General features: G+C 45.8%; 1 protein-coding gene across 8 annotated transcripts in view; it reads left to right on the forward strand.

The window, feature by feature from the left end:
* The window catches only part of SNCAIP (synuclein alpha interacting protein), a 153,581-nt gene that overhangs the window by 122,915 nt on the left and 17,560 nt on the right, over positions 1 to 13,106 (forward strand). For all 8 annotated transcript variants that reach the window (XM_073878574.1, XM_073878575.1, XM_073878576.1 and 5 more), the window contains 2 exons: positions 6,410 to 6,535; positions 9,947 to 10,116. In XM_073878574.1, coding sequence (XP_073734675.1) covers positions 6,410 to 6,535; positions 9,947 to 10,116 — 296 coding nt within the window. The remainder of the gene's footprint in view (positions 1 to 6,409; positions 6,536 to 9,946; positions 10,117 to 13,106) is intronic.

Raw genomic sequence — 13,106 nt, forward strand, 5'->3', positions numbered from 1 at the left:
CCTTTATGTGCCAGGCACCAGGCCATTGGATTTTGCATACATTATCTGACTTATTCTTTAGAACAACCCTGTTGGATCCTATTGACTTATTCCTTAGAACAACCCTCTTGGATCCTATTACCCATTCTGTAGACGAGAGTGAAGAAAGAAATTTAAGTGACTTACACATGTTCCAGTGCCTAGGAAGCAACGATTGCGTCTCAGCTCAGACCCTGTGACTTCAGGATCAGATCCTGTCTTGTGTCCGCCTGTGTAGATAACCTGTATAGCCTGTTTATAGCAGCATTGATCTAGCCGAGGAAGGCTTTTTTTTACAATTTTAGCTAACAACACACTGTGATACACAGCTCATTGAAGAAGGGAGTATCTGGTACTAAATTTATGAGATGAAGAAAGGAGCAGGAAGAACATTTAAAATTTGTCAAAGCCACCGTCTTTGAAATAATCACTCCGTTTTCTCTGTGTACTGTCCTTGCGAGCCCTAGCCACAGTTTCCTACCGACAACCATAATAGTTAGTAAGCATTTGCGAAGGATGCCCTTTTTTTGCTTACACTGGCAAAGGGGAGAGTAGAATTTTCGAATGACCAGAAGAATGTCATCACTGATAATCTTCATAAATCAGTTGCAGTCTAAAACAGAATGATATTTATTCCCGAACTGTCTGAATAATTGTCTCATGTCCCTGGCTTCATTTTGCTTATCCTCATTCCTCACGAGGAATTTTCGATACCAGTGGAAAGGCTAACTGCACTTTGGGTAGAGCTTGCCGAAGAAAAGGAGGAGAGGTTTGCATTGCCCTTCTGAGCCTCTTAGGAAACAGTTGGGCCCCCGGGCCTTCTTTGTCTCTTTGCTTAAAGCGTGCCAGTTTCTCTGTTCAGCCCTCACAGTGGGTTTCTCATAATTGTGAAGCATTGGGACAGAACCAGAGTAAAGTGCCCTTTCTGGAACTGGTTGGGTGATGGCGTGGCTTGCTTGACGGGACTCGAGGAGAACCCTGAAACGGGTGACCTAGTCAAAGAGCCATGTCAGACATTTGCCTCATGCCAGTTATCAGTCTCCAGGTTGTTATTTCAAGCTGACAAGCATTGTTAATGACCTCGAGGCCAGCTGTGAGCAGGGCCAGCCCAGCGGCACCCGTAGGAGAGCATTCCTACCCAAGTGGAAAGCGTAGAAGCCCTTCCAAACTGTGAATTCTCTTCTGTCCAGCCATCCTGCATCGGCTGCAGGCACTTACGTAGCAGATAACCTGTGGCGATGCTGAACTTGGAACCGGGACAAGGCTAATATTTTCACAAGGAAAACTGTTACCGAACAGTTTTCTAATGGATTCAGCACATGCAAGTTTTTCCTCCAACAGGCAGGCACTCTACTGTGCTCTGATTTTGTTTCTTGAGTAAATACCTCTGGAAAGGATAGTGCCGAGCAAAAGTCCTCTCTCGGTTTATTTTCGTTGCCCTCTGCCCCCATATAGATTCTTAAAGAACGGGCTTTCTTTGACTCCCAATTTGTGTCCCTCTCCTTGTAAAAATTACCTTAAAGACTCCGGTACCGCGGGGCAGCCTGCAGTTTTTAGTGGTCTCCTGGAGTGATAGCTCTTCGGGTGATAGGAATTGACTTTCCTCACCGTGACACGTGAAGTCTCAGAGGGTGCAATTACTTCATGGCCTGAGTGTCCCGAGCAGAGCTCACCGCAGGGAGCGCCGAGGCGAGAGCCATGGGGGGGACTCAGGGATAAAGCAGGGATGTCCTCCAGTTGGCTCGCTTTGCTGGCCTGTGAGAGAGATGTTGCTGGCGCAACAATGGAGACAGACTTGTCTCCAGTCAGAGCCACCAGCGGTGGGACTCGGGCTGTTTTCTTTCAACACAAAGGTTCCGATGGTCTTGTCCCCGCTCCCAGCAAAGCTGTCGCCCTCAGCTGCTCAGGGGGGCTTCGGCCTGTTCCACGCTGGACATCAGTTCAGTGGGTTCTGTGTTACTTTCAGCATCAAACCTGGTGATCGAGTTGCTCCCGAATCTTCCCTGTGACTCTTGGGAGGGAGATCCTGCTACAGAAACAACCTCCATCGTAGCATTTGGCATATACAAAGAACACCTTTGCCTGTACTGTGTGCATTCTCCCATTTTAAATGTTTGCCCTAATACAGATCCAAAAAACCAAAAAGGGGGGGGGAGCAGACACTTTCTGAAAAAAAGGAAAGTCTCAGCAGTTCCTACAAATGGTCACGAACAGTGACAGGCAGGCTAGCAAGAGGGATACTTCCTTCCACAGGCTGTGTGTTACTGTTTTTCCACGATTCAAAAGGCAGAATATTCTGTTGACTTCACTGTTTCACCGTCATGGGGTAGAAATAAGCAAACAACCTGGAAAGTGCTGGGATTGCAGATGAAAGCAAAATAGAAAAACCTTTGATTGGCTTGGGCATCCATCTGCTCTCCGAGGACAGCTCTTTAAAAAACAGCCTAAGCGACCCTGAGCTCTGCAAACCCACAGACTCAGGGGCTGTTAACCATGCTTTCTGTGACCCAAGAGTGGTCACCGTGCAAAATGAGTGTGTCATTTACGGAATTAAGGGTCATGGGTCAGTGAGTGATTGCGGACATTCATACTCAGTAGACAGAAAGGAGAGACCCGGAGAACATGGACTCTGTGTCTGGGTCTATCTAAATCCGAGCCCTGCCACTTACTAGCTCGGTGGCCTTGGGGACATTTTTTTTTTTTTTTTTTAAAGATCTCTCTGGACCTCGGTTTCCTCATCTCTAATATGGAGATAAAAGAACCTACTTCACCAGGCAGCTCTGGGATTAAGTGGAAAAAAGCCACATGAAGCATTGCCTGCTGCTGGCACGAAGTAGACATAAATATTGGTTCTTTGGATTATTGGATGTCTCCCAATTTCCTATTTTTATTGATATCAATATTGTTCAACTTACTTATTTCACCATAAGTAAAGCATTAGGGAAACTTGGCAAAAAAAAAATATTTAGGCCTTAACCTATTGAAGACATCCTTGGATATACTTTTTTTTTTCATACTTTACTATCTCTGGATTCTACATTTATCTTATAATAAAGGACACCGTGAAATTATGGCTGGCCACTTTCTTACACTTTACCATCTCAAAAACCAGGCTGAATCATAAAATTGATGGTGTATTAGATTTGATGATATATATGATTGCAGAAAAAGCTGCCTCCTTTAGAACTTAACGGTTGTAGCGAAAACTGTAGAGATTTTATTGATGCCAGTAATAAACCTGTGCACCCTTTTCCATTACATTTTTTATTAGACTTTGTCCAGAAAATCTTGTGAATTACATGTATTAATCGCCTCATTAAACAAATTACATTGCCTTTAAGAACACACAAAATACACCAATAAAGCAGGTTCCCCAAAAAGCAGAAAATCCCCAGAAGAGGAAACCAGGACATGAAGGACGTTTTTAGTCAAAAGATGAAAATTGAATGTACTGAGTGTGTGGGTGGATGGGTAGAATGTTAAGTTGGAAAGGCATTCTGTAAAACAGAAATAAGAGAGAAGGGCCTCTCCATCCACATGACTGTATCAGATGTTCTCTGAAAGCAATGCTTAGGGAAAATGAAAATCAGAAATTACATCTTGCTTTGAACATCGCCGTGACGCATGCGCACATGCACGCACAGAAGGAGAGCGCTGAATGTCTAAGGAGGGAGGTAGACCTCACTGCATGTATATTTAATACACATATGCATTCATAAGGCCCTTCTTGGTTGGAGAAGATAGTTGTATTTGTTCTCCTTACTAGATATTTCTCAGATAAGTCGCTGTTTGAATTTTTGGACCATCGATTTCTGCTGGCATGTTCTCCAGAATCAGAGCAGAAAGCAGCATTTCTCCGAGAGTGGATGCTAAATATGCTCTTACCAGAACCCAGGAATTCAAGATCTTTTGTTTCCATGAAGTTTATCAGTGAACAGGCTGATTATGTCACTTCTTACTAAAGTAAATTGCCCACTGCAGAACGCAAAACTGAATTTGAGGTGCTGGGCAAAGACATGCCTGTTCTGAACAGTAGAATAATGGTTTTACTTTATGTAAGTCTTGCGTATTGAATTGGGTAAGATCTTTAATTATCAGGAAGAGTTTTTCATGCCATCAGAAGAAAAAAGGCAGGTTATTGAACGATCCGGGCTAAACCTGACTTGGAAGACCATTGGGAGCCAAGGCAGCTCTTGGCCTCATACAGACCTTGGCCTGTTTGCCCAGATCTTCAAGCCCCTGCAAAGTCCAGGTCTCTAGGTTCTTCTCCATATTTCGGCAAGGGGAAAATTCCTAGTCTTATGAAAGGCAGTATTCCATTTCCTACAACCCTGTTATTAAAAGTCAAAACAATGTGAATGATAGTAAAGGGCATTTTCTGTCCAGGTAGAACAGCATTATCCACTATACTATTAATTTGAGTCTGAAAAATATGAAAATATGCCTGACAAACAGGTTCATGTAGAACATTCCTAACTATCTTCCATTCCTTTGAACTTGACTTGCTGAAGAATAGAGCTGCTAGAATATCAGAGAATATATACCTGTCTTCTTTGGCTTTCTCACATGTAAAACAAGGGTGTTTGAATTGGATAATTCCCTGAAGTCTCTCCCACTCTGCAATTTTAAGATTCTATGATTTATATCAGAGCAAGCCAAGTCACCACACGCTTGAGAATGAGCCACTGGGGTGGCAGGACTGTCCTTGTCACTGGTTGTGTCATGGTGACCTGCCCTCTTGCTGTTTCCAGATCTTCGCCATTGACTTCAATGGTTATGTTTTTTTTTTCCTAAGATATGTCCACTCACCCGGATCTTTTAAGGAGTTAAGATCCCATGGTAGAATCATCTGGCTCCAAGTCAGAGTCATACCATTTTTCCCCTTCCTAATTAGGAAAAATAAAGTTGTTCTACCTTGTGCATAGGAAACATCACCACCCACTCTGGTCCAAGTATCAGCCCCAACTTTCTCCAAGTTTGCCTCAGAAGAAGAGGACAAGCACGTCAGCATACCCTGATCCAGAGTCTCATTCCCAGCCCTGGCCTCCAGGCTCTGCTCCACCTCATTCACCAGGGACCTTGAGGGTTTCATGTTCTTCAGGGTCTTGTCTGCTTTTGCAGCTGACACTCACCCTGCGTTCCCTGGGTGCCTTCTTGATAGGTGATAGGCATTGATTACACGTTTGCCTTCTTGTTCTTTGGGGGTCTTACTCCCTGCTTGCTCACATGGGAAGAATGTGGTGCAAATGTTCATTCTGTCCCTGATGTTGCCAATGCCTTCATAAACAGTGCCCTGCTCCCCCGACGAGGGGTGAACCATGAAAGGAGTTGGCTGTGTTTATCCAACATTCTTTTAGCAGATTAGTTGGCATGTTCAGAAGGTGAAGGCAAATTTAATCCAGAAAAGTATAAAAGTTCATGACCAGTCCGAGCAAGTAACTGGAAAAAAAGAGAAACCTTTAAAAGGCTAAGGAGAGGTTCAAGGCTATTTCAAACACATGATCGTCTTTTTAAATGTCAAATTCCACTCACTAAACTTCATGCTGTTGTTTTTACCACTCTCATGTTTTTTTAACATTATATTTAATTCATCTATTTTAAAACAGTGAAATCCCATCCCCCTGCTTTCTCCTGAGGCCAAACATAACATGAAAATACCACAAAATACTCAGTGGGTAAAAGGCAAACGGATTTTGACAACACGCTGAGCACACTATGTCTTTGCTTTTGAAAGGTTGCCTTCAGAGCGTCGGGCACCCTCCATTTAACAGGCAATACGGGAAGCCTTTACCTTTAAAACCCCACCAACAACTGGTCAGAAAAATCAGGAGGGTCCTGGTTTTCTCTCGGTGAGGTTATCTTATACTTAGCAACTTAAGCTCTTGCTTCTCTCTGTCAGCCTATTGAGTGCAGGAGGTCTGGGATCATGAAGGCATGGTCAAAGCATTATCAACTTCAAAGGAGAAGCTGGTTCTCTTAAGGCCTGAGGTTTTATAATAATATTCCTGCACCCTAAAGATAGTAGAACAAAGTGGCAAAAACATTGCCTTGTCATCGAAAGACTTAGATTTTGGTCCCCGCTTTCGATCTGTCTAGCTGTGTCACTTTGAGGAAGTACTCAAACGTTCTACTTTTACATCTATGGGATAACTAACACGAGAGCATTTCTGACATAACTCCCTGCTCTTAAAATTCTCTGAGCGTTCCTCTTTCGTGGACTTTGAGTCAGAGAGATGCATGGATTTTCAGTTCAGAAGGAAGGGTATTTTCTGCTGATACGATAAACCTGGTTGTATGTAAGCTTCCCACGTCAGAGTTTTGTTTCCCTCTGTCTTTATTTCAGACTTGCTGCATAATATTCCATTAATTGCAACTGTCTTTGTGTTTATAGGAAAAAATTCTTCTTTGGCTTCTTCAGTTTATGCAAGAACAGGGCATCTCCCTGGATGAAGTGGACCAAGATGGCAACAGTGCCGTCCACGTAGCCTCCCAGCATGGCTTCCTCGGGTGCATCCAGGTACACAGGCTCTGTTGCTTTGAGGAGACAAATGAGTTTATAAGTAATGAAACCAAAAAAATGGAAATTTTGTGTCCTGGAAGCCGTGTGTGGATTAAGTCAGCTTTTTCTGCTGTAGTAGATCGTAAGGAATTAAGTTGATATATTCGTATTTCCAGAAGCCCAAAAAAATGGCATCATAAGGAGCCCTACGAGTTTCTCGTTGAGTGTTGCAGGATGTCGGAAGGGACAGCAGATGGAGGGTTGTGGGTTCCCCCCTTTCTCTGGGGCAGGGCAGAGCTTCTAAAATGCCTTCAGAAAGCCCCAGAACTGGTTACAGGGAGGCCTCGGATATTACCGTTGCTCCCCTCAGCCCACAGGCAGGCTAGGCAGGGTGGCCAGCCTGTCCAGCCAACAGCCTCAGGTGGCCTCCTGCTTGTAGTCCTACCTGCCTCACAGGTGTTACCATGGTCTGTGTGTGCAAGGGTGTGGGGTTGGGGAGCACAGCCACAGGAGAGGGAGGTGGGTTCTGCCCCCTGCCACCAGCCACCTGAGAGAGTATCCACATGCAGCTTAGATCATGTGGAGTTCCCGCAAGAAGAGTCGGAATCTCTCCCCTCCAAGTGCCTTGGTGCATGAAGCTGAACCAAACCCAGGGCCGCCGTCATAATAGCACATGGCCGAAAGCCCAGGGAGGGTCCTCAGGAGTTTGAGGCACGTGTGAATATGAAAAGCAGACTTAAAAAAAAAAAAAATGTTAAGGCCCTGAATGACAAAGCAAAGAGAGGAGGTGACCAACAAGAAGGAGGAGGAGCAAGAAGAGTGACTGTGTGTGGGAAGGAAAGGGTCTATTTAGATTTAGCCTGGAATTTGATTTATGAATGCAGCATTACCAGCGTCAGACCAGTCACACCATTGTTATCGTGGAAAATGACCCAGCATCTGTGGATGTGTTCCCACATCTGCCTGAGGTGTAGGAAAGCCCTTTCCTGACTGACCGCATACAGCTGAAGGCCATGAGAAAAGAAACTGCTTTTCACCTCACTGAGCCCATGCAGTTCAGATAAGAAAGCAGCATTTTTTGTTGCTTTTACTATATGTTGTTTCTTTTATTACAACGCGGCGTGCTGATTTAACAGGCACTTACTGACGTCCTACTGTGCGCAGGCTAGACTGTATCCAAAAAAGAAAATTGGGCAGTGAGAACCGGTGGTTTAGGAAGGTAGAAGAGACTCTGAAAATGACAGGAGAGGATCTGGAAAAGCTGTCGGCGTGAAAGGCAAGAGACTAATAAAAGCAAAAGGCAGAGGTAACAGCAGAACGTTCTCTAGAGCTTTTGCCCTTTGGAGAACGAAGGGATAGGAAATATTCCACGTGTCTGGACAAACGTTTCCCCACTAATGTTGGCAACGTGTGCATCTTCTCATTTAAGGCACCACGTTGTAAAAGCAGTGATGAGAACCCAGAGCCGAGAAAAGAGAGAAACTTAAATCATTACCAGGATCTATGGAAGATGAAAGGAGTAGTGTGACTTTTTGTGGAGGAAAAGTAATTGAACATAACCGAAGACTTCACTTTTTTTTCCATTTTAACAAAACGCTCTAATATTTATTAGTCTTGAACTTTTTTTATCGGCTAATAAGTGACTGAAAGCCAAAGAAAACCAGCTGATAGCACTAATTCTGTTTGAGATTTCAGTCATTTTTCTTTTATATGCAAAGAGAGGCTGTGTGTGCTTTCGGGCCATTCATCTCTCCACTTAACACAAATGATATTTTTGGCACTAGATACCGTGGCTGTGGAAACTTGGATAATCTTGGAAGCGGGTCTATCCACTGGGTGTGAGACTTAAAAAAAAAAAAGCAAAGAAAAGACACAGAGAGACTGAGAGTAGAACAGGAGGTGAGCAAAGGCCCTTTTGAGGGGCGGCAGAAACTGAGTCTAGGAAACTCTGGAAGGGAAATGGCGGAGGCCAGAGTCAAGGGAGTGGGATCAGTGAGTGTTGACAGGGACATCCTGGGCAGGCTGTTGTGACCTCTGAGTTTAAGCGATCTGGGAACTTAAAAATCCTAAGTGTTACTTTTGGGAACAATAGTACCTTTTACTCATATAAACCCAGAGGTCCAGTCTCATCTTGATAGTGTCAACGGATGTGTCAGATTGTGGCAGCTGATTAATATTGATGTAACAGCTTTCTGTGGCATCTCATGTCACCACAGTATAGATAGAAAAGAATTTTGATTTTTTTTTTTTTTTAAATTAGCGATGTCAACCATGGTCCATCAAGTCTCTCTTCCTTACTAACGATGCCTTGGTCAGATTCCGTAACTTTGTGCTTGCTTGTGCCTTAACATTGACTCCAAACCAGTTTAAAATCTTGGTGTTACTTCTGAATCAAAGTGTTCTCCTCTCCAGCCCAGATGAGACACGGGGTTCAAGGGACCGAGCCATAATTGGCTTTGTACACCTCACCTTGACTCCTGTTCCCCTCGATCTGCTGGGCTCAGTGTTGGAGACAAGGAGGAGGGAGGAGAGAAAAGTTACCCGTCTCTTTGCTTAACTGGCAGAGGTCATGGCACTCTCCCTGAAAGCTGTCATTCCTTCTCTGGCTCACTGTGGTGGGCCACCGGTGTCCTCTATGGCAGCCTTCAGGTGCTGACCCTCTGTTGGGCCTGATGGGTGAGGTCTTCACGGGGCTCTCTGGAGCCTCCCCACTGACACCTGACCTGGGAGATCTGGCCCCCACTTCACGCCCTCCTCCATACAGTCCCTCCGCCTGTGTCACACCCACTGCTCTTTCTGCCGGGAACCCTCTCCTTCCGTAGTGGGGTGATAGCAAGCTCACCCCAAGCCCCCTTCTACAACGTCTCCTCAACCCATGGGTCATAGCCTTGCCAGACACATGGTGGGAGTGTGGGCTGCCCCACACACAGCCCCTGCAGGTCATTTCTCTCCAGTGCTTTTTATTTCTGATGGGGTAGGCTCAGCAATAGACCACATATGCTTCCCAAGCAAATAGGAACAAGTAAACAAAACCCCACTCTCTCCTTGCAGGCGTCCCCAACTTTCTGGGCCCACCCACTGAAAGGAACAAAGCAGCTCAACCCAGGAGACAGCCCCCTCAGGACAGCAGCAGGGTCTGCCCCTCACAGCCGGCTCCTCCAAGGCTGGGTGGGATGGTAGCCTTGGGACGGGATCTGTTGCATGTGTGAAGGCTCCGAGGGAAGTATCTGATACCAACCCCTACAAAGCCACCAGAGGCTCTCTTTTGTATGTGATGATACCCTCCGCCCCCCTCCCCACCCTGCCATGGGCTCTGGTAACTGGTATTGGACTAGCAGGAAAAGTTCCATTCACCTTTCTCTTCCCGTCATTCCAAAATGTCGCCAGGGAGGTCTTGTAACGATCCCATGCCTCTGCACGTTCCCACAGACATTGGTGGAGTACGGAGCAAACGTTACCATGCAGAACCATGCGGGGGAAAAGCCGTCCCAGAGCGCCGAGCGCCACGGGCACACGCTCTGCTCCCGGTACCTGGTGGTGGTGGAGACCTGCATGTCGCTGGCCTCCCAGGTGGTGAAGCTAACCAAGCAGCTGAAGGAGTAAGTGGAAGTCCCTGCGAACCAAGTCGGTCTGGTCCTCACTTGGCTCAGGTTCGAGCCCGGTGCCGGTTGTCTGGAGAATTCCCAGCCTTCTGCCCATCTCCTTTTCCTCTTCCACCCCGAGTCCTGCCAGCCGGCATCCACGCAATGGGTGCCATCTGCGCAGAGGAAGGAGGATGCTTCCACAAGCAGACAGTGCAGAGCAAACTCCGTGAGCAGAGAATGTGAGGCACACCGGATGAGAGACAGCCTCTCTCCGTGTGTGCGGCTCACGGCCCGATGACTTAGGTACACACACGCATCATCCCCAAATTTCTGTCCTTTACATTCTAGGAAATCATAAAAAAGCCTGAGAGAGAAGAAGAAAAAACAAAAAACTAGACATGGGCCAGTTTCTCAGGTTTTGAAACAAAAAATGTGTATTACAGACAGGCCGTCTGACAACAGTCACCAATGTTAAGATTTACAGAAACGAAGCCAACAATTCATGAGTCCTCGGAATGGAAAATAGCATTCAGACAGCGTGATGTTACTTAAAACCCTCTTGGTCTAGATGGAGTCAGTTCTGTTCTTGATGAGATTATCAAACTGGTAGCCATTGCCTATCAGGAGCTGTCAGGGAGCATTTCTGGGGGGTTGTCATGATATGCCTGACGACGGGGGGGGGACAGAGGAGAAGTCATCGGGTAGGTCTCTAGCAGTCCGAAGAATCAAGCCGACACCACCTGAGAGGACTAAGGTCAGCCCTTGGCAAACACACCAGTCAAAGTACAGTTGCATATTGGAGAGGGATTCACTGAAAATCCCAATTGGTATTCAAAATCATGTTGACCGATTAAGAGGATAAACCCCAAAAAATTAAATTTTAGAAGCAAAATAGGGGGTGTCTTAAATTATTTTTAAAAACACTCTGTTTGGGGGCGCCTGGGTGGCTCAGTCGTTAAGCATCTGCCTTTGGCTCAGGTTATGGTCACAGGGTCCTGGGATCGGGCCCCGCTTTGAACTCCCTGCTTTGCGGGAAGCCTGCTTCTCCCTCTCCTACTTCCCCTGCTGTCTTCTCTCTCTCGCTGTGTCTCTCTCTCTGTCAAATAAATAAATAAAATCTTTTTAAAAAATACTCTTTTTGGGGCGCCTGGGTGGCTCAGTCGGTTAAGCATCTGCCTTCAGCTCAGTCATGATCCCAGGGTCCTGGGATGGAGCCCCGGGTTGGGCTCCCTGCTCAGCGGGGAGTCTGTTTCTCCCTCTACCTCTCCCCCCTGCTCATGATCTCTCTCATGCTCTTTCTCTCTCAAATAAATAAATAAAATCTTAAAAAATAAAAAAATACTTTTTTTCCTTTTGAAAAGAGACCTGCGATGGCTGGGAGGCCTTCGCTGATCATGCGACACTATGACAAGCCCTTAGACCCTTGGGCTCTTCTCTAAGCTGGGAGAAACCTTCATCTGTCCACTTCCACCCTCTCGCCCCAGAGACCAAGTCTCTGTCCCCTCCCGCCCTCCCCCTACTAGAGTACACACTTCAATGAGTTGATTAGGATTTTACTAGACACAAATAAGGTTTAAAAATTAAATATTAAAGGGGTTCCCTCCAAAGGTTGTTGAGTATGTGCAGTGACACTCCAAGCGTCTTCTGCCCAGTTACACAAAACTCCCCTGGGGCGGGTGAGTTAAATGAGCTTCAAGGACTTAATGCAATTGAAGGGAAAATATACACAAACTCACAACTCAATAAGTTGCTTTTCCACAGTGAACACACTTGTACATATGTTTTTATGTGTATGTGTAAGTATTTCTGAAGTTAAGTTCCTAGAAAGGGAATTGCTAAAACACAGGGCATACACATTTAAAATGTGGATAGATGTTGCCTAATATCCTTCCAGGTAATGTTGTGGCAATATCCTTTCCCCCGTGGGTAGTGTATGGACATACCCATTCAGAGGAGCTTTAAAATGGTCCAATAGATTGTTGTTTTTGTTTTTCCTTAAGATTCATACTCAGAGGAAAGATCGCAAAACACTGTCCTCAGTCCTGTACCGTGGAGTCTGTGAGCTGTTCATGAGCTATAATAGCTGTTTTATTGGTGAACTCTTCAAGGTCAGGGTCTTGGCTGCCCTCTCTGTTGATGGGCCCAGAATAAAATACACATGTACGCTAATAGATAACAGTTCTTCCATTGTCTCCGAAGCTGAATGCTTTAGACAATTATGGTGAGGCCAGTGACAAGATAAAATATGAGAGGTTAGGCTGGAGACCCCGGTCTTTTACTTACTGTGTGCCTCAGTGAGATTGGCAGGGCTAGAAGTGAACCGGGAAATCCACTGTGTTTGGCCACTGTAGCCTGTGCCCTTCAGGCTCCAGGGCACCCCCCAGCACAGAAAGGTACAGGAGGAGCGATGAGAACCACGAGTTTTTCCAGTCCAAAGTTCTGAGTGAGAGACACTCCAGAGTGCCTTTTCCTGCCAGAAAGCCTTTCTACTAACTCTTTAGAGTTAATAAACATAACTACTGTTTAAAAAGTGGCGACCTTCAGCTCTGTTAGAGGTCCTGATGTACAAGCCTAGATATTACGGGTTGAATTATGCCATCCCCCCCCGAAAAAATAGGATAGAGTTTTAACCCCTCGTACCTCAGAATATCCACTTATTTGGAGATAGGGTCTTTACAGAAGGAGTCAAGTTAAAATGAGGTCATGAGGGTGTGTCCAAATCCAGTATCATTGGCGTTGTCATCAAAGGGGGAAATCTAGGGGTGTCTGGGAAACTCAGTCAGTTAAGCATCTGCCTTCGACTCAGGTCATGATCTCAGGGTCCTGGGATTGAGCCCCGTGTCGGGCTCCCTGCTCAGCAGGGAGTCTGCTTCTCCCTCTGACTCTCCCTCTGTGATCTCTCTCGCTCTCTCTCTCAGATAAATAAATCTTTAAAAAGGGAGGGGGGATTTAGCTGTGGAGGCAGACACACACAGGGAGAACACATGGGTGAACATGAAGTCAGG

Source organism: Callorhinus ursinus, unplaced genomic scaffold, assembly GCF_003265705.2.
Source record: "Callorhinus ursinus isolate GAN/ISIS: 27379988/994484 unplaced genomic scaffold, GSC_fseal_2.0 scaffold30, whole genome shotgun sequence".
Taxonomy (NCBI): Eukaryota; Metazoa; Chordata; class Mammalia; order Carnivora; family Otariidae; genus Callorhinus; species Callorhinus ursinus.